General features: G+C 37.1%; 1 protein-coding gene across 10 annotated transcripts in view; it reads left to right on the top strand.

Moving 5' to 3' along the window:
• The window catches only part of PHF3 (PHD finger protein 3), an 85,780-nt gene that overhangs the window by 43,568 nt on the left and 17,998 nt on the right, over window positions 1-24,214 (top strand). For 6 of the 10 annotated variants that reach the window (XM_005552622.5, XM_065543875.2, XM_005552621.5 and 3 more), the window contains 4 exons: window positions 170-331; window positions 10,764-12,546; window positions 18,777-19,083; window positions 21,953-22,136. In XM_005552622.5, the coding sequence (XP_005552679.3) occupies window positions 190-331; window positions 10,764-12,546; window positions 18,777-19,083; window positions 21,953-22,136 (2,416 nt within the window). In that variant the 5' untranslated portion in view covers window positions 170-189. The remainder of the gene's footprint in view (window positions 1-169; window positions 332-10,763; window positions 12,547-18,776; window positions 19,084-21,952; window positions 22,137-24,214) is intronic. The other 4 variants (XM_074037714.1, XM_074037713.1, XM_074037712.1 and 1 more) reach the window with 3 other exon arrangements.

The raw sequence follows: 24,214 nt of genomic DNA, 5'->3' as shown, positions 1-24,214 counted from the left end.
TTGGGAGTTTGGTAGTGGCAATTTCACATGTTAGAAAATTTCACACTCTAGATTTTCAGGAGTATGTAGTGTTACGTTGAGACTATCTCACAGTATTTTCTGTGCTGCCTTTAATTGCCTAACATTCTCAGTATTTTTAAAAATTAACTTTTGTTGTTTTTTTTTCTAGTTGTTGGTCTTGACGATATTATGGATGAAGGAGTTGTTAAAGAAAGTGGCAATGATACCATTGATGAAGAAGAACTGATTTTACCTAACAGGAACTTAAGGGACAAGGTAGAAGAAAATTCAGTGAGATCACCAAGAAAATCACCTCGTTTAATGGCACAAGGTAATCCTTTCAGAGAGGTCTAGCTAGAAAATCAGAGGTATAGGGGCAGATGTGTTAAGTTATAAAACTGCTGAGCAGAAATCATGTTTTCTTGATGTTTTGCTAATCCAGTCATTTTGATGACAATCAATTTTGAGATCATGTCAATGTGTTCCGTAAGTTTTCAGTACCCACCACCCCACCCTACCCATTTCTCCTTCCTCAGAGGAAACCACTAGTAACTCTTTGAGCTGGTTTAATTTTTTTTTTTGTTTTTTGATATATATATATTTTTTATTATACTTTAAGTTCTAGGGTACATGTGCATAACATGCAGGTTTGTTACATATGTATACTTGTGCCTTGTTGGTGTGCTGCACCCATCAACTCGTCAGCACCCATCAACTCGTCATTTACATCAGGTATAACTCCCAATGCAATCCCTCCCCCCGCTCCCGTGATAGGCCCTGGTGTGTGATGTTCCCCTTCTCGAATCTAAGTGATCTCATTGTTCAGTTCCCACCTATGAGTGAGAACATGCGGTGTTTGGTTTTCTGTTCTTGCGATAGTTTGCTGAGGGAGATGGTTTCTAGCTGCATCCATGTCCCTACAAAGGACACAAACTCATCCATTTTTATGGCTGCATAGTATTCCATGGTGTATATGTGCCACATTTTCTTAATCCAATCTGTCACTGATGGACATTTGGGTTGATTCCAAGTCTTTGCTATTGTGAATAGTGCCGCAATAAACATACGTGTGCATGTGTCTTTATAGCAGCATGATTTATAATCCTTTGGGTATATACCCAGTAAAGGGATGGCTGGGTCATATGGTACTTCTAGTTCTAGATCCTTGAGGAATCGCCATACTGTTTTCCATAATGGTTGAACTAGTTTACAGTCCCACCAACAGTGTAAAAGTGTTCCTGTTTCTCCACATCCTCTCCAGCACCTGTTGTTTCCTGACTTTTTAATGATTGCCATTCTAACTGGTGTGAGATGGTATCTCATTGTGATTTTGATTTGCATTTCTCTGATGGCCAGTGATGATGAGCATTTCTTCATGTGTCTGTTGGCTGCCTAAATGTCTTCTTTTGAGAAATGTCTGTTCATATCCTTTGCCCACTTTTTGATGGGGTTGTTTGTTTTTTTCTTGTAAATTTGTTTGAGTTCTTTGTAGGTTCTGGATATAAGCCCTTTGTCTGATGAGTAGATTGCAAAAATTTTCTCCCATTCTGTAGGTTGCCTGTTCACTCTGATGGTAGTTTCTTTTGCTGTACAGAAGCTCTTTAGTTTAATTAGATCCCATTTGTCAATTTTGGCTTTTGTTGCCGTTGCTTTTGGTGTTTTAGACGTGAATTCCTTGCCCATGCCTATGTCCTGAATGGTATTACCTAGGTTTTCTTCTAGGGTTTTTATGGTATTAGGTCTCTAATCCATCTTGAATTAATTTTCATATAAGGAGTAAGGAAAGGATCCAGTTTCAGCTTTCTACTTATGGCTAGCCAGTTTTCCCAGTGCCATTTATTAAATAGGGAATCTTTTCCCCATTTCTTATTTTTCTCAGGTTTATCAAAGATCAGATGGCTATAGATGTGTGGTATTATTTCTGAGGACTCTGTTCTGTTCCATTGGTCTATATCTCTGTTTTGGTACCAGTACCATGCTGTTTTGGTTATTGTAGCCTTGTAGTATAGTTTGAAGTCAGGAAGCGTGATGCCTCCAGCTTTGTTCTTTTGACTTAGGATTGTCTTGGCAATGCGGGCTCTTTTTTGGTTCCATATGAACTTTAAATCAGTTTTTTCCAATTCTGTGAAGAAACTCATTGGTAGCTTGATAGGGATGGCATTGAATCTATAAATTACCTTGGGCAGTATGGCCGTTTCAACGATATTGATTCTTCCTATCTATGAGCATGGTATGTTCTTCCATTTGTTTGTGTCCTCTTTTATTTCACTGAGCAGTGGTTTGTAGTTCTCCTTGAAGAGGTCTTTCACATCCCTTGTAAGTTGGATTCCTAGGTATTTTATTCTCTTTGAAGCAATTGTGAATAGAAGTTCATTCCTGATTTGTCTCTCTGTTTGTCTGTTACTGGTGTATAAGAAGGCTTGTGATTTTTGCACATTATTTTTGTATCCTGAGACTTTGCTGAAGTTTCTTATTAGCTTAAGGAGATTTTGGGCTGAGACAATGGGGTTTTCTAAACATACAATCATGTCATCTGCAAACAGGGACAATTTGACTTCTTCTTTTCCTAACTGAATACCCTTGATTTCTTTCTCTTGCCTGATTGCCCTAGCCAGAACTTCCAACACTATGTTGAATAGGAGTGGTGAGAGAGGGCATCCCTGTCTTGTGCCAGTTTTCAAAGGGAATTTTTCCAGTTTTTGCCCATTCAGTATGATATTGGCTGTGGGTTTGTCATAAATAGCTCTTATTATTTTGAGATACATTCCATCAATACCGAATTTATTGAGCGTTTTTAGCATGAAGGACTGTTGAATTTTGTCAAAGGCCTTTTCTGCATCTATTGAGATAATCATGTGGTTTTTGTCTTTGGTTCTGTTTATATGCTGGATTACGTTTATTTGCGTATGTTGAACCAGCCTTGCATCCCAGGGATGAAGCCCACTTGATCATGGTAGATAAGCTTTTTGATGTGCTGCTGGATCCGGTTTGCCAGTATTTTATTGAAGATTTTTGCATTGATGTTCATCAGGGATATTGGTCTAAAATTCTCTTTTTTTTGTTGTGTCTCTGCCAGGCTTTGGTATCAGGATGATATTGGCCTCATAAAATGAGTTAGGGAGGATTCCCTCTTTTTCTATTGATGGGAATAGTTTCGGAAGGAATGGTACCAGCTCTTCCTTGTACCTCTGGTAGAATTCAGCTGTGAATCCATCTGGTCCTGGACTTTTTTTGGTAGGTAGGCTATTAATTATTGCCTCAATTTCAGAGCCTGTTATTGGTCTATTCAGGGATTCAGCTTCTTCCTGGTTTAGTCTTGGAAGAGTGTAAGTGTCCAGGAAATTATCCATTTCTTCTAGATTTTCTAGTTTATTTGCGTAGAGGTGTTTATAGTATTCTCTAATGGTAGTTTGTATTTCTGTGGGGTCGGTGGTGATATCCCCTTTATCATTTTTTATTGCGTCTATTTGATTCTTCTCTCTTTTCTTCTTTATTAGTCTTGCTAGCGGTCTATCAATTTTGTGGATCTTTTCAAAAAACCAACTCCTGGATTCATTGATTTTTGGAGGGTTTTTTATGTCTCTATCTCCTTCAGTTCTGCTCTGATCTTAGTTATTTCTTGCCTTCTGCTAGCTTTTGAATGTGTTTGCTCTTGCTTCTCTAGTTCTTTTAATTGTGATGTTAGAGTGTCAATTTTAGATCTTTCCTACTTTCTCTTGTGGGCATTTAGTGCTATAAATTTCCCTCTACACACTGCTTTAAATGTGTCCCAGAGATTCTGGTATGTTGTATCTTTGTTCTCGTTGGTTTCAAAGAACATCTTTATTTCTGCCTTCATTTCGTTATGTACCCAGTAGTCATTCAGGAGCAGGTTATTCAGTTTCCATGTAGTTGAGCGGTTTTGATTGAGTTTCTTAGTCCTGAGTTCTAGTTTGATTGCACTGTGGTCTGAGAGACAGTTTGTTATAATTTCTGTTCTTGTACATTTGCTGAGGAGTGCTTTACTTCCAATTATGTGGTCAATTTTGGAATAAGTGTGATGTGGTGCTGAGAAGAATGTATATTCTGTTGATTTGGGGTGGAGAGTTCTATAGATGTCTGTTAGGTCTGCTTGTTGCAATTCCTGGATATCCTTGTTAACTTTCTGTCTCGTTGATCTGTCTAATGTTGACAGTGGAGTGTTGAAGCCTCCCATTATTATTGTATGGGAGTCTAAGTCTCTTTGTAAGTCTCTAAGGACTTGTTTTATGAATCTGGGTGCTCCCGTATTGGGTGCATATATATTTAAGATAGTTAGCTCTTCTTGTTGAATTGATCCCTTTACTACTTTGTTGGTTGAAAGTCTGTTTTATCAGAGACTAGTATTGCAACCCCTGCTTTTTTTTGTTCTCCATTTGCTTGGTAGATCTTCCTCCATCCCTTTATTTTGAGTCTATGTGTGTCTCTGCATGTGAGATGGGTCTCCTGAATACAGCAGACTGATGGGTCTTGACTCTTTATCCAGTTTGCCAGTCTGTGTCTTTTAATTGGAGCATTTAGTCCGTTTACATTTAAGGTTAATATTGTTATGTGTGAACCTGATCCTGCCATTATGATATTAACTGGTTATTTCACTCGTTAGTTGATGCAGTTTCTTCCTAGCCTCGATGGTCTTTACATTTTGGCATGTTTTTGCAATGGCTGGTACCAGTTGTTCCTTTCCATATTTAGTGCTTCCTTCAGGGTCTCTTGTAAGACAGGCCTGGTGGTGACAAAATCTCTGAGCATTTGCTTATCTGTAAAGGATTTTATTTCTCCTTCACTTATGAAACTTAGTTTGGCTGGATATGAAATTCTGGGTTTAAAATTCTTTTCTTTAAGAATGTTGAATATTGGCCCCCACTCTCTTCTGGCTTGTAGAGTTTCTGCTGAGAGATCTGCTGTTAGTCTGATGGGCTTCCCTTTGTGGGTAACCCGACCTTTCTCTCTGGCTGCCCTTAAGATTTTTCCCTCATTTCAACTTTGGTGAATCTGGCAATTATGTGTCTTGGAGTTGCTCTTCTCGAGGAGTAGCTTTGTCGCATTCTCTGTGTTTCCTGAATTTGAATGTTGGCCTGCCCTACTAGGTTGGGGAAGTTCTCCTGGATGATATCCTGAAGAGTGTTTTCCAGCTTGGTTCCATTTTCCCCCTCACTTTCAGGCACCCCAATTAGACGTAGATTTGGTCTTTTTACATAATCCCATACTTCTTGCAGGTTTTGTTCATTTCTTTTTCTTGTTTTTTCTTTAGATTTCTCTTCTCGCTTCATTTCATTCATTTGATCCTCAATCGCTGATACTCTTTCTTCCAGTTGATCGAGTCAGTTACTGAAGCTTGTGCATTTGTCATGTATTTCTTGTGTCATGGTTTTCATCTCTGTCCGTTCGTTTATGGCCTTCTCTGCGTTAATTATTCTGGTTATCAATTCTTCCACTCATTTTTCAAGATTTTTAGTTTCTTTGCGCTGGGTACGTAATTCTTCCTTTAGCTCTGAGAAGTTTGATGGACTGAAGCCTTCTTCTCTCATCTCGTCAAAGTCATTCTCCATCCAGCTTTGATCCGTTGCTGGCGATGAGCTGCGTTCCTTTGGAGGGGGAGATGCTCTCTAATTTTTTGAATTTCCAGCTTTTCTGCCCTGCTTTTTCCCCATCTTTGTGGTTTTATCTGCCTCTGGTTTTTGATGATGGTGACGTAGTGATGGGGTTTTGGTGTGGGTGTCCTTCATGTTTGTTAGTTTTCCTTCTAACAGTCAGGACCCTCAGCTGTAGGTCTGTTGGAGATTGCTTGAGGTCCACTCCAGACCCTGTTTGCGTGGGTGTCAGCAGTAGAGGCTGCAGAAGATAGAATACTGCTGAATAGCGAGTGTCCGTGTCTGATTCTTGCTTTGGGAGCTTCCTCTCAGGGGTGTACTCCACCGTCTGAGGTGTGGGGTGTCGGTCTGCCCCTAGTGGAGGATGTCTCCCAGTTAGGTTACTCAGGGGTCAGGGACCCACTTGAGCAGTCTGTCTGTTCTCAGATCTCAACCTCCATGTTGGGAGATCCACTGCTCTCTTCAAAGCTGTCAGACAGAGTTGTTTGCATCTGCAGAGGTTTCTGCTGCTTTTTGTTGTTGTTGTTGTTTAGCTGTGCCCTGTCCCCAGAGGTGGAGTCTACAGAGACTGGCAGGCCTCCTTGAGCTGCTGTGAGCACCACCCAATTCGATCTTCCCAGGGCTTTGTTTACCTACTTAAGCCTCAGCAATGGTGGGCGCCCCTCCCCCAGCCTCTCTGCTGCCTTGCCGGTAGATCGCAGACTGCTATGCTAGCAATGAGGAAGGCTCCGTGGGCGTGGGACCCTCCCAGCCAGGTTTGGGATATAATTTCCTGGTGTACCCGTTTGCTTAAAGCGCAGTATTGGTGTGGGAGTTACCCAATTTTCCAGGCGTTGTGTCTCTCAGTTCCTCTGGCTAGGAAAACGGATTCCCTTCCCCCTTGCGCTTCCCTGCTTCAGGTCTAGCTGGTGGGGCTGCAACAGCTGACCAGCACTGATTGTTGGGCACTCCCTAGTGCGATGAACCCAGTACCTCAGTTGAAAATGCAGAAATCACCTGTCTTCTGTGTTGCTCGCGCTGGGAGCTGGAGACTGGAGCTGTTCCTATTCGGCCATCTTGCTCCGCCCATCGGTTTAATTTTTTTTTGTTGCTGTTTTTTCGGTATTTACCTTTATATCTCTAGGTAACATGCATATGTTGCTGTTTTTTGATGATTCTGATTTATTATTCATCCATCTATTGACTTTCCACTCTGGATGATTTTCTTCCTGCTACTTGTTCTCATCACCAGAAAGAACATCTTTTCCATTTTTCCACTATATAATTTTGTTAGATCGATGGTAATTATGTTACTATGAGTAATATGCTGTTAGAGATGATCTATTTAAGAAACTACAGTTACTTTTCTTGTATAACTTGTTTTTCTGATTTGTTTTAGTTTCTCAGTTGTTTAGTGTGTACATACTGGCAGTTATACTAAAACTGCTCTACCAGTTGACTAAATACACAAATACCTTAATATATTTGTGTATTTCAGGTATTCTGTCATATCCATTTTATTGAAAATACCTCTTGGAGCCTTCTGATTCCCTCTTATGTAGACAGACTCTTGTTAGTCCTGTGAGCCTGATGCAAAACTGTTCAGGGATCTCCCTTAACCATTTTTCTGAAAGTCTTTGCTTTGTGCTTTTGTTGTAATTCCTGTTTCCTCTTTTTGGATTCAACTTTTTTATTTTGGTGATGCACCTCTTTTAGTAGTTTTGTGAGAAAAAGGAGCCGTGAGATACACTTTTTAAACCTTGTATGTTTACCTTGTATTTAGTCTGGTCTCATACTGGAGTCGTGGTCTGGTTGGACTTAAAATTCAAGGTTGGAAATCATTTTCCTTCAGAAATTCTGAAGGTGTTCTCCATTTTTTTCTAACTTCAGGGTTGTTGAGAAGTTTATTTTGATGGGGGTGTGTGTGTGTGTGTGTATGTGTGTGTAGGAGTGTATGTTACCTGATTTCTTCTGGAAGTTTGGGAATCTTTCTCTTCAGCTTTGGTGTTTTGATATTTCATGATGATGTGTATTGGTTTTGGTGTATTTTGTGTGTGGAGCTCAAGACACTCAGTAGATCCTCTTAGTCCGAAAAATGTTATCGTTCAATTCTGGGAAAATTTTTCTTTTTTTTTTTTTTTTTGAGACGGAGTCTCGCTTTGTCGCCCAGGCTGGAGTGCAGTGGCCGGATCTCAGCTCACTGCAAGCTCCGCCTCCCGGGTTTACGCCATTCTCCTGCCTCAGCCTCCCGAGTAGCTGGGACTACAGGCGCCCACCACCTCGCCCGGCTAGTTTTTTTTTTTGTATTTTTAGTAGAGACGGGGTTTCACCATATTAGCCAGGATGGTCTCGATCTCCTGACCTCGTGATCCGCCTGTCTCGGCCTCCCAAAGTGCTGGGATTACAGGCTTGAGCCACCGCGCCCGGCCGGAAAATTTTTCAAATTATTTTATTGTTAATTCGTCTCTTTATTTTGTTCTTGGTTTCTGTAAACTTTATTATTTTTTACATAACAGGTACTGGTCCCTCTGTTTTCTTTATTTTGCCTGCTTCCCACCTCTTTGTAATTTTTCTTTTACGTGCTTAAATTTTTTCGTATTTATCCTCCAACTTTTCAGTCAAGTTTTGTACTTTTGAGTCTTAAATGTTCCTTTTGTTGTTTTGAGAATGGTCCTTTCTGTAGTGTTCTATTCATGTTTCATGGATATAATATCTTCTTTTGTCTTTATTAAGCAGTATACTAATGGCGTTTTAAATAGTTTTTGTCTCCTTTCATAGTTTCTGAATTCTCCATGTTGCATTATTGTAAACAAATTTTTAAAAAGGTTTTGGCCTCTGTCTTTCCTAGATGCTTTCCTGAAATGTCTGACCCTTGATTATTGCTCATGTTTAAGGGTAGGGAACTAAAATTATAAAACTTCTAAGTGTGGAGATTGGGTTTTACCAGCTATGAGCGTCAGTGTATAACAATCTGGCTGTACTGTTATTTGGCAGAACCCTTCATATCAGAATTTAGGTTATTTTCCGTAACTTATTAGATTGCTAGCATATTATGGAAACCCGTAAGGGAGACTGCCTGGGGTTTCTCAGCTTTCAGTGTATACAGATTCACTTAATCTTACAAATTTCAGTGTACTTTACAGCCAGTCTCTACTGTGCCTCGTGTTCTTCAGCCTAGAAACCTTGCTTTACTATCTCCAGAGAATAAACTACGAGGTTTGGCTCAGGACCAGGGAAGGGCAGTTGCCCAACAAATGGAGTACGGGAAAGAGGGATCTAGAAATCTAACTGCTGCTTTTAAAGAGCTTTCAACCCTTCTAAGTATTAAACATCTGTCTTCATTCCCACTTTAGAATCATCTGGGACCACCAAGTCTTAAAGGTTTTTGAGGTGTTAATGATGTTAGTTTTTGCCAACACTGCCAGCCTAGTGTTTATTACTTTTGGGTATCTTATATGAGTTACTTGGTAATCATCTCTTGTTTAGTTTCCAAAATTTGCTGCTGGTTTTTCCTCTCTTGTTCTTCCTTGCCTTTTGGATTTTTCAAAAAAGATCCTGCTGTTACAGCTTCAGTAGGTTTTTGAGAAGTGAATACATTTAGATGCGTGTATTTATTTCATCATCTTTTCTTTGATCTGTGTTTTTAATACGTTTTCAAAATTAGTTATTTGGTATATACTTGTGACTTTGAGAAATGAAAAGAATAGAATAAACATTTTAGGAAAATAAATTTTTTTTTGCCTATAGAATCAGGCTTCAAACTAAGGAAGGTAATATTTAGAGGAGAAAAAGTGACTTTAGCCTTTGCTTAATAATTTGCTTACTATTGGAAAACCTTTTTTTAATCTGAATATCCTTCACAGTTGAATATACTATTCTTTTGTCATTTTTAGCAACCGCTTGGGTGTTAAAAGATCTTTATTTATTAATGTGTAATGAGTGTTAAAATCTTTCATTTGTTTCATTTCAAGGATGAATAAAGTAGAGCTATAAATTACTATAATCTGTCTTTAAAGCTTTAAAAATCACCTAAATATTGAAACAAAGCTTTATTAAAATTTTAGTTATTTAAAAAAATTATGTAACTGAACATGTGATAAATAGTTCATAATCCACCAAGTAATTTTTAAACATTGTTAAGTACTTAACCTAATACTCAGATACTTTGTTGAGTCCTATGGGAATTAGAAAGGGTCTGTAAGATTAGGGTGACTATATAATTTATTGTTCAAATTAGGCATACTTTTGAGAATGAAAGTGTGCTATTAATATTAGATCAGAACTACAAGCAGCCCTGGACATTTACCTTTTTAAAGATTCTCACAGTTCAGTGATAAATGACAAATTCAGTTTGTGGGTTGTTTTTGTACTTAGTGAATTATTTAGCTCTCTTTCTTTTTAGCTCTCTTCATGTTTCTCCTTTCTCCTGATAGAAGGGGATGTATCAGAATAGGGAAAGGAGACTCTGTCATTTAATAGACTAATAGGAGCATTGTGTGGGAAGCTTTTACATTATTTTCATACTTACGATATATTTTCTTGGTTTTAATCTTTTAAATTGTGTTTCTTTTTTGATGAACTGTGTGTGGTACTCTGTGTAGATGTCATTTCTTAGGAATAGCTTTAATGCTAAAATGGTGACCGAAGGGAAGCACATTGATAAAGGAATTAGAATCTGTTTGAGGCTGTATTTTGAAACTCGCACAGATCCTGTTTTGTGATAGGAGGTTTTTAGTTCAGATTTCATTAGCACTGGAATTTATTTGGTTTTATATATTTAGAAATATTTAATGTTTAACAATCCATGATGGTCTTGCTTTAATATGGGCATGAATGGTAAAGGAAGCTCATTTTACTTACTTCACCCTAGGTTACTTTCTGTGGAAGAGATTTGATGAAAACATTTCTTTTAATAAGGTATAATATTAGTCTGAATTTTTTAGGGGCTTTTCCCCCTGCTAGAATTCAGAGAAGTTTGATAAATATAAAATATGACATTTGTTAAATTACATATATGTATATATATAATATCACCATTATGAGTACTGTTCAATACATTTTTGTTGAGAAAATTATAGCTCAGGATAAAGAAGTGATATATTCTAAATTGTACTGAAATAAAAACACATGACAAAATAGCTAAGTATTTTTATTTATTTTTTTCCCCTGTGATAGAACAAGTAAGAAGTTTGCGGCAGAGCACTATTGCCAAGCGTTCAAATGCAGCACCATTAAGTAACACAAAAAAACCATCTGGGAAGACTGTATCTACCCCTAAAGCAGGAGTGAAACAGCCAGAAAGGAGTCAGGTTAAAGAAGAAGTTTGTACGCCACTGAAACCTGAGTACCATAAGGAGAATAGAAGGAGCAGCCGAAATAGTGGACAAATTGAAGTGGTACCTGAAGTATCAGTGTCTTCAAGTCATTCTTCAGTGTCATCTTGTCTTGAAATGAAGGATGAAGATGGATTAGATTCTAAGCATAAGTGTAATAATCAGGGAGAAGCAGATGTACCATCTCATGAATTAACTTGTTCACTTCTTTCAGAGACTTGTGTTACTATTGGAGAAAAGAAAAATGAAGCTCTGATGGAATGTAAAGCCAAGCCTGTTGGTAGCCCATTGTTTAAGTTTTCAGATAAAGAAGAACATGAACAGAATGATTCCATTTCAGGTAAAACAGATGAGACTGTTGTTGAAGAAATGATAGCAACAAGAAAAGTTGAACAAGAATCAAAGGAGACAGTAAAATTATCCCATGAAGATGACCATATTCTTGAAGACACTGGATCTTCTGATAGTTCTAGTGGTGATGCTTGTACAAATCCAAATAAGACAGAAAATAGCCTTGTAGGTTTGCCTAGTTGTGTGGATGAAGTGACTGAGTGTAATTTGGAATTGAGGGATACCATGGATATTGCTGATAAAACTGAGAACACCTTTGAAAGAGATAAAATTGAACCATTGGGTTATTGTGAAGATGCAAAGTCTAATAGACAGTTGGAGAACACTGAGTTTAATAAATCAAACTTAGAGGTGGTTGATACTAGTACTTTTGAACCAGAAAGTAATATTTTGGAAAATGCTATTTGTGATGTGCCTGACCAAAATTCAAAACAGTTGAATGCTATAGAAAGTACTAAAATAGAGTCACATGAAACAGCAAACCTTCAGGATGACAGAAACAGCCAGTCAAGTAGCGTTTCTTACTTAGAGTCAAAAAGTGTAAAATCCAAACATCCAAAACCTGTAATTCATTCTAAGCAAAACATGACCACAGAGACTCCGAAGAAAATTGTTGCAGCAAAGTATGAAGTAATGCATAGCAAAACTAAAGTTAATGTCAAAAGTGTGAAACGAAATACTGATGAACCAGAATCTCAGCAAAATTTTCATAGGCCAGTCAAAGTCAGAAAAAAACAAATTGATAAGGAGCCAAAGATTCAGAGTTGCAATTCTGGGGTTAAATCTGTGAAAAACCAAGCTCATTCTGTATTGAAAAAAACATTACAGGACCAAACTGTAGTACAAATTTTCAAGCCCTTAACTCATTCGTTGAGTGATAAATCACATGCTCATCCTGGTTGCTTGAAAGAACCTCATCATCCTGCACAAACTGGACATGTATCACATTCCAGCCAGAAACAGTTTCATAAGCCTCAGCAACAGGCCCTAGCAATGAAAACCAATAGTCACGTGAAGGAAGAGCTTGAACACCCAGGCATTGAGCATTTTAAGGAAGAGGATAAACTGAAACTGAAAAAACCTGAGAAGAACCTACAACCCCGCCAAAGAAGAAGCAGCAGAAGTTTTTCTTTAGATGAGCCACCATTGTTCATTCCAGATAACATAGCTACCATAAAAAGAGAAGGCTCTGATCATAGCTCCTCATTTGAAAGCAAATATATGTGGACTCCCAGCAAGCAGTGTGGGTTTTGCAAAAAACCCCATGGCAACAGGTGTGTGTGTATGTGTGTATGAGTGATGTGTACATTGAAGAGAAATTGTTTTTTTGGGGGGTGGGATTAATGTGAGAATTGTTTTAAAGACATTATTTGATACACAGACCTGTGCAAAAACAAAAAACTTCATCAGTCTTGGATAAATGATAGATGGATCTACTGAATTTACAAATGTATCATCCTAGAACATTTAAAAAAACATAGTCTGGCCAACAGCTGACATACATGGAAATACTTTGTTATTGTCACAGGTTGAACAGTGTAATTTAGCCACTGCATCTGCAAAAAAGCCAAATGCTTCTTGGTAATTAGAAAATTGTTACACTGCTTTGGGTCTAAGTTATATATTATTTTATTTGATGTGAGAAGAAATAGTAATAAAGTATGAAGGTCATAATGGAAATTTTATTTTTCTTTTGAAGTTTTTTTTTTTCTTAAACACATTAAAGACCTAACACTATCATTTCATAACTATCAAACTTTATCTTGCAGTGAAATTTGATAGCTAAACAATTGTTAGATTACCCAGGTCAACATGGAGTAGAGTGAAAACATGCATTTCTTTTTTTGAATGTTTTAAATAATTTTTTTGTGAATTCTAGTCTCTTAAAATTTTAGAGATGATTTTAGCACTGATTTTCATCATTCTTTCTAGTATTCAGTGATTTGTAGTCTTATGACACTGCACCCCTCAATCCTCAATGTGTTTTTGTTAGCTTTTTAAGAAAAGGAAAGCAAGAGATGAAGTGGAGTTTGCAGCTACAAGATTATTCTGTTCAAGTGTTCATATTGCTGTTGGAACTTCTTTCAATGCTGATATGATAAAATAACATTATAATTTGTATATTATTTTCTTACTATCCTTATTCATGAAACTGTTAGAGTGATTTTTCTCAGCACTATCTTAGTACATAAAAATGAAACTCTTTAGGGAGGGACAATTTAGTAAAGTGTGTTACTATTTTGGTGGTGATAGGGTGATTGGGGAGTTTGGAAAGGAGATGTTGGGGCCATTGTGTAAGTTTTATGGCAAAGTATTTCTTCATTTGTGATCCAGCCCGTGGCCTGTTTTTAGCGTCAAGGGTTAGTTTATAACAGTGTATTCCAGTTTTTAAAAGCTGTCACTTGTTTGAATACAGTGCTACATTCACTGTCACTTACATGCTCTTAATTATATGTTTTTTTCTTTAAAACACCTTACTTGGCCGGGCGCAGTGGTGCACGCCTGTAATCCAGCACTTTGGGAGGCTGAGGTGGGCGGTAGGCAGATCACTTGAGGTTAGGAGTTTGAGACCAGCCTGGCCAACATGGTGAAACCCCGTGTCTACTAAAAATGCAAAAGTTAGCTATTGCATGCCTGTAATCCCAGCTACATGGGAGACTGAGGCATGAAACCACTTGAACCTGAGAAATGGAGGTTGCAGTGAGCCGAGATTGAGCCACTGCAGTCCAGCTGGTGACAAAGTGTGAGACTCTGTTTCCGTAAATAAATAAACACCTTACTCAAATGTTCTGAAGTGGGCCTGCTGTTTTCAGGCGAAGAATGAAGAGTTAGGTGGTACTTTTAAGTGCTCCTTTAAACTAGCCTTTTTCTTTCTGCCAGAATATTTAAAAAATTATCATACTGTGACGTGGGCAGAGAGATGGAATAGGTTCCTTAAGTAAATGAATTTCTAAAGTGAAACTTTGGCATAGAGTTGGAAGCCATGTTAGTAAGTTATAATGTAACTTACTAACCTTGTAGATAAACTTCCAGTCCAGTCTTCAGGAGTTCACCCAGGCTTTTTAATGATGACTCTTGCTTCACCAACGTTTAATAATTTTCCTAAATTGAAGAGTAGGTGTTAGTCCCTTTGTTGTTGTTGTTTACCTGCTGCCACCTTTTGGATCTACTGTATAGAATCTAGAGTGTTTTTGCTTCAGTCTGTAGAATGACTTAGAATGTTAGGTGCATAGAGATTTTGGGTTTACACTCTGTAATTGATGTGAATAATATATGTTAACATTGGAAACAATTTTGAAAGCAGCATTTTTGATTACTTCAATTTTGTGAATAAAAAAAGCCTGTATAATTGTTTTTTTCTTTTCCTTTTTCTTTTTTTCTTTTTTTTTTTGAGACGAAGTCTCACTGTTGCCCAGGCTGGAGTGCAGTGGCGTGATCTTGGCTGACTGCAAACTCCACCTCCTGAGTTCAAGCGATTCTCCTGCCTCAGCCTCCCAAGTAGCTGGGATTACAGGCAAGCGCCACCATGCCCGGCTTATTTCGTATATTTGTAGAGATGGGGTTTCTCTACATGTTGACCAGGCTGGTCTTGAACTCCTGGCCTCAGGTGATCTGCCCACCTCAGCCTCCCAAAGTGCTGGGATTACAGGCACAAGCCATGGTGCCCAGCTGATTGTTGTTTTTACGTATTAACTAGCCTTCACTACTACTGTGATCCTACTACTTTTATACATTGTGCTTGTATACATTTTGTTTACCTCAAAAAATGCACCTGTCATGCAGCTTGTAATTTTCCTATTTTAATCCTTGTGTAAGAATATAAATTTATTAGAAAGGGCATATTTGGAAATAATTTTGATCCTTCTCTTTGATTTAATGCACTAGATACATTGAAAGCTGTTTGTTAATATGACACATTTTCTATCACTTGAAACAGCTTTGCTTCTGTGAAGACTATATTAATGCGTTATCATTTTTTTTACATATTGCAGTTGAAGTTAGCTTCCTTGTGTGTGCTCCCAGTTGGAAATTATATTTTGTAATATAGCTGTGTCATGGCTAGATGTGATATTAATCATAAGCAACTTCTGTACATATCCTAAAGACAGTAGATCCTTAAAGAGGCAACATATCATGCTAGGTTTTTGTTGCTTCCATTTATTTTCATGATTCAAACTTACACCAAAGATATATGATTTTAAAGACCAGATTATTTAATCCTCTAATTTTTAAATTAATACAATTTTTGAACTTCTTTTAAATGTAAGTCAGTTGGCATTTTGTAAGGAGGAAGTCTTAGTTTTTTCATATTATTTACCTTGTGGTTTCTATTTTTCTACTTCTCCAGAAGATGGTTGAGTTTTTAGTTTGCATTACACTTCCTTGGCCCCAATTGTAGAAGACTAGTATATCAGATAATATTTAAAAAACAAACAAAATGGATTTATAGCTTTCAAACAGGAAAACTGCTGAGAAGAGACTTCTATAACAAATAATTCTGCTTTTCTCTGCAGATTGTTAGTAACAAAAATGATTTAATGTTTATGTGAAATGAAATTTTTTCATCTTAGAAGAGTGAGTCAGTCTCTGTCTCTCACACACACACAGTAACATGGTCTAGTCTGTTACTTAAAAGGGAACACCAGAACTGGAGGCCCATCTTGAAATGCTTACGATGTTAGTGAATTTATGATGAATTTGTTAAGAGAGGAGTTGTCGATGCTATCTCTGTAGTTTAACTTTGAAGAAACTTGAAAATTTTGCTCATGCCAAAAAGATAATAGTTTTTAATTCTCTTTAGTAGGTCTAGTTTAGTTTTTTTAGTTTATTGTATGTGAACATGTGACAGTAGGAAAAGACAGCATAAATATTGCTTATAACTCTTCCAATTAAATGATTCATACTGACTTGGTCCAGTTAATTGATCCACAGCTAAACTCCACACAACACTGATTTTATAGTAAAAGATTTAACATCTAGGGTGTAGCCTTTTCCTTCTTTCCTCTTGGTAATTAGAAATTTAAGGACGGGGCAGAAAGTGGTAGAGTAATTGTTAGTTACAACCACTCTAGCTACTCTCTCCCTTACTCCATACTCCCCACATTCCCATGTTTTTAAAGTAGAGCAACAGCATGAAAAGGAAAGAAAATATATTCTCTTTATGTGATAGGCCATCTTTTCTGTTTTTTTAAATGTGGTTTAAAATGTTCTTAGTACTTCCATGTTTTAGACCTTAAAGTGATCCATATAGGACATTTTTGGTTATCAATTTCATTTTCAAGTGAATTTATCTCTAGGACATGTGGAAATTGTTTCTGTTGATGCCATTTTTTTCTTGATTTCTCAGAAAATTTTATATAACTGCATTTTTTAAACTGTAATATAAACTATTAAGATATATCTGTAGATGGCACTAGAGTTTTGCTTTTCATAGCCTCTCAAGTTTGAATGAGACATTTCCAAAGTAAACTTGAAATGAGGCTCATTGAAATAGTTGCTTGATAAATTTCACGATCATCAAACCACTCTTGCCTGGTTGTCAAATAAAAATGTGAAAATTCCTTGATATGTGCTTTATATTTTGACCTTTAGGTTTGGATTTGGGACAATAGCATGATTTGTACTGTAGGTTTTTAAGTCTTGTCTCACTGAAACTATCCCAGACTTGCTTTGAAGAAATCTTAATATACCTTTAATTATGGAAGTAAAGGGAAATTATTAGCTTTCCTTCAGCATTTCAGAAACATTCATGTTAGACAGTTGCTTTCAAGAAATAGCAGTTAACCCATTGTTAGGAAATTTACGATGCTCATTACAAATAATCATCTTTAATATCTTAACTTTGCAACCTGAAGTGGGAGAACTTTTAAACACCTGCATTTCAAACTGTTTTTCCCCTTTTGCTAGAATATCTGTATCGTTACGGGCCCATCAAAAATCTCAAACCTGTAGGAATTACTTCTGTCTTCCAAACATATGTTACATTGTTCGAAAGTTTCCTTGCTTGTCAACCCCAAATATTCTGTATTATTTTTTTCAAATCAAATTAATCCCTAGGGAGATGAGGACTTAACCTGCTAAAGCTAGCACAGGCATTACCAGCAAGGATAAAGAATGATAAATTAGAGATGTGATGAAGTCAAGTCTCAAGGCATAGTAGTGGTTTTATACACAATAAGCACATGAGGAAGAAGAAAAGGAAGTGCTGCTATTGAGGAGTGAGGTATTTGGCAAGACTTTAAAAACACTAAGGATTGGAACTCACTGTTGTAGTTTTTACAGTTCTAACATTAAAACAGTACCTCTGGTATATTTTGAGTTGGCCATATTACCCAGTGTGTTACTTTCAATATCCTCTCTCTTGGACTACAGCTTTTTGAGAGGAGTTTGGCACTATTGGTGGTGCCACTATTAAAATCAGCAGCACGGTCTTTAGATTGTTAAAGTATTTACCTAAATCCTAAGTCTTTCATCTGTGTCATAAATTGCTAGCCTGAAGAAAAAAAGGGCAAAGTTAAGGATGGATGTCTGAAATGAGCATTGCAGCTTTCCTAACAATGGGTTAAAAAGCGCGTAAATTAAATCACTGTGTATGTATCTCATTTGCCATTATTTTCAAAGGTAGTTATAGGTACTCCTTTTAAACTGGGAAGATGGAAGCTTTTTTAGAGTCATACATCTCACATCCCTGGAGTTGCCCTATTGGTTAGTGAAGTTATTATTTAGCTAAAAGACAATGATGGGAAAACTTTTATAAGAAAATTGGGAATTAAATCCAACCCAAGTACTAATATTTTTATGTTAAGATAGAATAGTGATCTTTATTTGGAAAAACAAATCTAAAACACATGGTAATTAGTAAGGAAGTCCTTTGAACTTAAAAGTACAGAAAAATATTCTTTAGCTGAATCAGCGTGACACCATGAACCAGGATATTTTGAGGTTATCTGGGTAAGATGACTAATAAACAGTTTGAGAGACTTCATCATGCTAGCTTTTGAGTTCTGTTTCTGTTGCTATTGTTAGTTTTTTATTTAAAACGATTCGTTGGATAAACAGTTCTTTCCAATTTTATGTATGATTTCACGTCTGTGGTGGGGTAGGTAGCTGTAATGTTGATGGATTGTCTGTGATGAAATTATTACCAAGATTTTATCACCCTTCTCAGTGGAGAAATTTATTGTTAGTCTATACTTTGTTATTCTTTATAGTATTCAAGACTGACAAAGGCCAGTTGTCTTTTCTTCCTGATGGTTTATTGCCCCTCCCTCCCCCAGCATTTTCCCATTCATACCAGAGGAGAAATATTTGAGGTCTTAAAGGTATCATTTTAATGGAATATTATTTTCTTTGAAAACTTGCTGTATGTTGAACTTATGGATAGAGATGGAAAACATGCAAAGTTTGAGAAATCAAATATTGAAAATTTAATTTAGCCTCATTTTTGACATAGATTTTCTTGTTAAAAAAAGGGATAAAAGTTTTTTGGTGTTCTGTTTTCCAGGTTTATGGTTGGCTGTGGGAGATGTGATGACTGGTTTCATGGTGATTGTGTTGGGTTAAGTCTTTCTCAAGCACAACAGATGGGCGAGGAAGACAAAGAATATGTCTGTGTAAAATGTTGTGCTGAAGAAGACAAAAAGACTGAAATATTAGATCCAGATACTTTGGAAAACCAAGCTACAGTTGAATTCCATAGTGAAGATAAAACAATGGAGTGTGAAAAGCTTGGATTATCAAAACACACAGCAAATGATAGAACCAAATATATAGATGATACAGTGAAGCACAAGGTCAAAATTTTAAAACGGGTGAGCTCTTCATTAATGCATTATTTTGTTTATTTAAGAGCTTTTTGTATGGACTGGCTGCAGTAATTTTGAAATTTCTCTGTAGAAGTTTTAATGTTCTTTAACATTTTCAAATTTAGTGTTCCATGGAAGTGAATAGGTTTTTATTTAAAATTTTTTGGCAGTCTTGGTGAAACCAGATAGTGACTTTTAGAATATGCAGACCTTATCTCTTACCGTCTTTTATGCCATTTCTAGCCCTTAGTTTGGTACTTGAATTTTCTGTTGTAGGATGTGTGTGGATCTTGTGGCCGTTAAGTGTAAATTGTGCTTGCTAAGTTTTTTTAGAAAAGCTTTTCAGTCCATAAATATCTACCAGCCCTTTGAACATTTGACATTATTTTTTGACTACCTTCCGAAAGTATTTTCTAAATAGAAATTTCAAGATATTTAGGCTTTAATAGGAGAAATGTGTAAAGGACACATCATTTTATGTGATTAAATTTTCTTTCCTCATTGTCTACCTTTTTATTACCTATCACTTTTTTAATCATTAATTTGTTACTCTTATAGAATACTGCTAGAGAGGAAACACAGTGGCAACACATGTATGTGGTTAGGCAATTATAATCCAAAACTCAAAGAACATGAATTTTATACTTGGAACTTTGGAAATCTTTTAGTCCAACCATTTTGATTTATTAATATGCCCTACAACATTTCTAGGAAGTGATGATCTAGTTTCTATTTGAAATCCATTGCAAGGGGATACATCTTCATTTTTAAGCATCTAATTGTTAGAAAGTTCATCAGTTTGAGCTGAAATTTACATCCCTGAATTGAAGCCTCCTTATTAAAACTAATTTCTCTACAACATGATATGGAAGTTAATTTAGGTTGAAGAGCATGAGGATGTGTTCTGCAGTATCTTACCTATTATTTACAAATCCATTTCTTTCAGGCACTCCTTGTATGCCAAATCTGGATTAAGTTCTAGTTTGCCACATTCTTGTGGCATCTAATATTTTTTTTCTGTCAAGACTTTTTGAGAATCAGATTCTGTCCTTCTGATACGTGTTGTTACTTTGTTGATTTGATCCTTAAAGTAATTGATAATATGACTTTGAGAGCCACAGTGAGAACAGTTTATAGCATGTATTTGGAAAACTTCTGTTATTAACTAGTATTAATAATCACCTCTTATGTACAACTTCTTGGCCATGTATGTATGTAATACAGTGAGAAATATAGCTCATTGTATTGGCCATAACTGAGTTGTCTCTGTCTTGCTTAAAGAGACATCATAAAGTCTGGGTGTGGTGGCTCACACCTGTAATCCTAGCACTTTGGGAGGCCGAAGTGGGTGGATCGCCTGAGGCCAGGAGTTTGAGACCAGCCTGGCCAACATGGTGAAACCCCGTCTCTACTGAAAATACAAAAATTAGCCGAGCGTGGTGGTGCATGCCTGTAATTCCAGCTGCTTGGGAGGCTGAGGCAGGAGAATTGCTTGAACCCGGGGGACAGAGGTTGCAGTGAGCCGGGATTGTGCCACTTTATTCCAGCCTGGGCAAAAGAGTGAAACTCTGTCTCATAAATAAATAAGACATCATAAAACATTAACAATTTTAATATTTTGAGAACCTCTTTATCCAGTCTGTATCAGAAAAGAATCTGAGGTGAGTCTGATTTTGTAAATGCATGCACCATACAAATGATCACTGCCTCCTTTTTTTTTTTTTTTTGAGACGGAGTCTCGCTCTGTCGCCCAGGCTGGGGTGCAGTGGTGCAATTTCGGCTCGCTGCAAGCTCCACCTCCCGGGTTGACGCCATTCTCCTGCCTCAACCTCCCCAGTAAGCTGGGACTGCAGGTGTCTGCCACCACGCCCGACTAATTTTTTTTTGTATTTTTTAGTAGAGACAGGGTTTCAACATGTTAGCCAGGATGGTCTCGGTCTCCTGACCTTGTGATCTGCCCGCCTCGGCCTCTCAAACTGCTGGGATTACAGGCATGAGCCACCGCGCCTGACCCACTGCTTCCTTTTTGATGAGAGAACTGTTGACTCTTATTTGGACTTGTCTGATGTTAGTTTATGGAATCTGCTTTTCTTATCCCTAGATTTTTATGTTGAACTATTTATTGAGTTTCTGTTGTGTGGCATAGCACTACCTGCCTTAGGTGTATAAATATTGAAGTATATTCCTGCTCTCAGTGTCTAGTTGCAAATAAAAAAATTTTTTATTTGCAAATAAAAAATTTGTCTAATTTTAGACAAATAAAAAATTAGAGGATTCTTAGTCTAGAGAAAAGCACTATTTTGATTATACCCTATTTTAAAACCTGAGTATATGTCTGACTGTATAGCGTTCTTCTCCCTGTCTTTCAGGAACATTAGTAGGATGTGATTAATTTCTTCCAAGGGTCTCAGAATTCCAGTTTTACTAGTAACTCTTTGTGGATTATAATTAGAACCAGAGTAGCAGGTACTCTGATGGTTTATTCTACCTCATGGGAATTAAAATTGCCAATAGGCACACTGAGAACTTAATTGATACACTTACTAGTATATAAGTGAACGTAATTTCATTTGTTTTAGAATGTAGACACTTGTTTCTTCACAATTTCCTTCTCCTTTTTCCATATCCAGAGCCAAATAAGAGAATTCTTACTACCTTAGTTTTTAATTTTATTTCTACTAATGATATTGAGAGCATGATCTTTATGTCCTTTGTTTCTCCTTTATAAACTATAATGTATTCTACACAAAATAGGTGCAGAATAAATTTCGAATGAAAGAGTGAATCTCATTTTACTAATAATCAAGTTATTTTTGTATGTCTTAAAAAACAAAGATTGTTTAGTTATTTTCATTCTAATGTACTATTTTTCCAGGAGTCTGGTGAAGGCAGAAATTCATCAGACTGTAGAGATAATGAAATTAAAAAATGGCAGCTAGCTCCTCTTCGTAAGATGGGACAACCAGTTTTACCTCGGAGATCCTCAGAGGAAAAAAGTGAAAAAATACCAAAAGAGTCTACAACTGTTACTTGCACAGGAGAAAAAGCTTCAAAATCAGGTAGTGGGATGAACAGAAATAATTATATACTAATATATTTATATCCTATTTAATATACAATTAATTAGTATACTTAGGGAATTTCTACAAATTGAACATTTTAATGGCAATAAAAATGGGTTAGGTGATTGGCGTTACTTGTAATTAAAAACTTGCTCTAAATTCTGGGGAAGCACTAGTGAAATCAAGATAAGACCCCTGTTCTCATGGCACTTAAATACTAATGGAAGAAGGCAGTAAGTTTGCAAGTAAGAAAATTGCATGTTATTTTATAGCTTGTGAAGAAAAAGTGGAGTAATGGAATAGATAGTCACAGGTGGGAAGAGTAATGGGACTTCTGTTTTACATGGAGTGGAGGAAGTAACTTGTGAGGTGGGATTTGAAGGGATGCAAAGATTTTTGGAGGAGGTACAAGGTAAGGGACACATCAAATCTTAAGGCTTTGTGGTAGAGACAAGCTTGGTGTTTGAGGAGGAAGAAAGCCACTATGGAATGATTAAAAGGTAATACATAAGGGATAGAACAGTGTTAGATGAGTTCAGAGAAAATTATTGATTGTACCCTATTTTAAAACCTGAGTATATGTTTGTCTATATAGTGTTCCTTTCCCTGTCTTTCAGTAACATTAGTAGGATGTGATTAATTTCTCCCAAGGGTCTCAGAATTCCAGTTTTACTAGTAATTATTTGTGGATTATAATTAGAACAAGAGTAGCAGGTACTCTGATGGTTCATTCTACCTCATGGGACCTTTGGGACTATGGCAAAGAGTTTATATTTTGTTCTAAATGTTGTGGGAAACCTTTAGGGGGTTTTGTACAAGGGAAAACACTGGTTGCTCTGTACAGTTTGGATTGTAGGAGGGCAGGAGAGAAAGACAGTAACCTGATTAGTTCATAGCAATATCCTAGGAAAGAAATGATGGTAACTTGGAATGGAAATACAATGAAGGTAGTGAGTAGTGGTCAGATTCACATATGTTTTATAATAGAGTTGACAGAACTTGCTGATGGCTTCGATATAGGTTGGTAAAGGAAATAGAGTCTGAGAAAAGAGAAAGAAAAAGGTTTTGGGAAGAAAATGGAAAAATTATGTTTTGGCCATTGTGAGATTCCTATTAGACATCCAGGTAGAAATGTTTTAAGTAAATCTTTGGCTGATGAGTTTGGAGCCTATTAGAAGACTTCGGAGGTTGGTATATAAATTTGGGATTTACTAGTGCATAGCAGTTAGTACAGGTGAAACATCCCAAATATGAAAATCTGAAATCTGAATCTTGAATACCGGCATGATGCTCAAAGGCAGTGCTTGTTGGAGCATTGTGGATTTCAGATTTTCTGATTTGGGATACTCCACTGGTAAATACAATGCAAATATTCCAGGATTTGAAAAAACCCGAAATTGGAAATACTCTGGTCCCAAGCATTTCATATAAGGGCATACTCAACCTATTTAAAATCCTGGGCTTAGATGTAAATAGCTACAAGAGAGTTTGATCATGAAGGGACAGAAGCAGAGCCCTTGGGAAGCACCAGCATTTATTTTTACTTTATTTTTGTGACAGGGTCTCACTCTGTCACCCAGGCTTGAGTGCAGTAGTGCAGTAGTAGCTCACTACAGCCTTGAACTCCGGGGCTCGAGCTATCCTCTCACCTCAGCCTCCTGAGTGGCTGAGACTACAGGTGTGCACCACCACACCCAGCTAATTTTTTTGATTTTTTGTAGAGATGGTGTTTCGTTGTGTTGGCCAGTCTGGTCTCCAACTTCTGGCCTTCAAGTGATCTTCCTGCTTTGGCCTCTCAAAGTGCTGGGATTACAGGCATGAGCCACTGACCCTGGCCATCAGCATTTAAAAACTGGGGAGAGAAGAGTTTATACAGCAAAGAAAACTAATGGGTGGCCTGTGAGGAAAGAGGAGAACTAAGACTGGTGGCCTGGAAGCCAGGTGAAGTTTCAAGAAGGAAGGAACGACCAGATGCTGTCTGGACATCTAATAAGATAAACATAAGATTGTTAAGTCTATGGCTTAGCAAAATGGAAATCATTGGTGACCTTGACTAGAATGATTTTGGTGGAGCA

Source organism: Macaca fascicularis, chromosome 4, assembly GCF_037993035.2.
Source record: "Macaca fascicularis isolate 582-1 chromosome 4, T2T-MFA8v1.1".
In the NCBI taxonomy this organism is placed as follows: Eukaryota; Metazoa; Chordata; class Mammalia; order Primates; family Cercopithecidae; genus Macaca; species Macaca fascicularis.
This window is presented reverse-complemented; position numbering and strand designations above follow the sequence as displayed.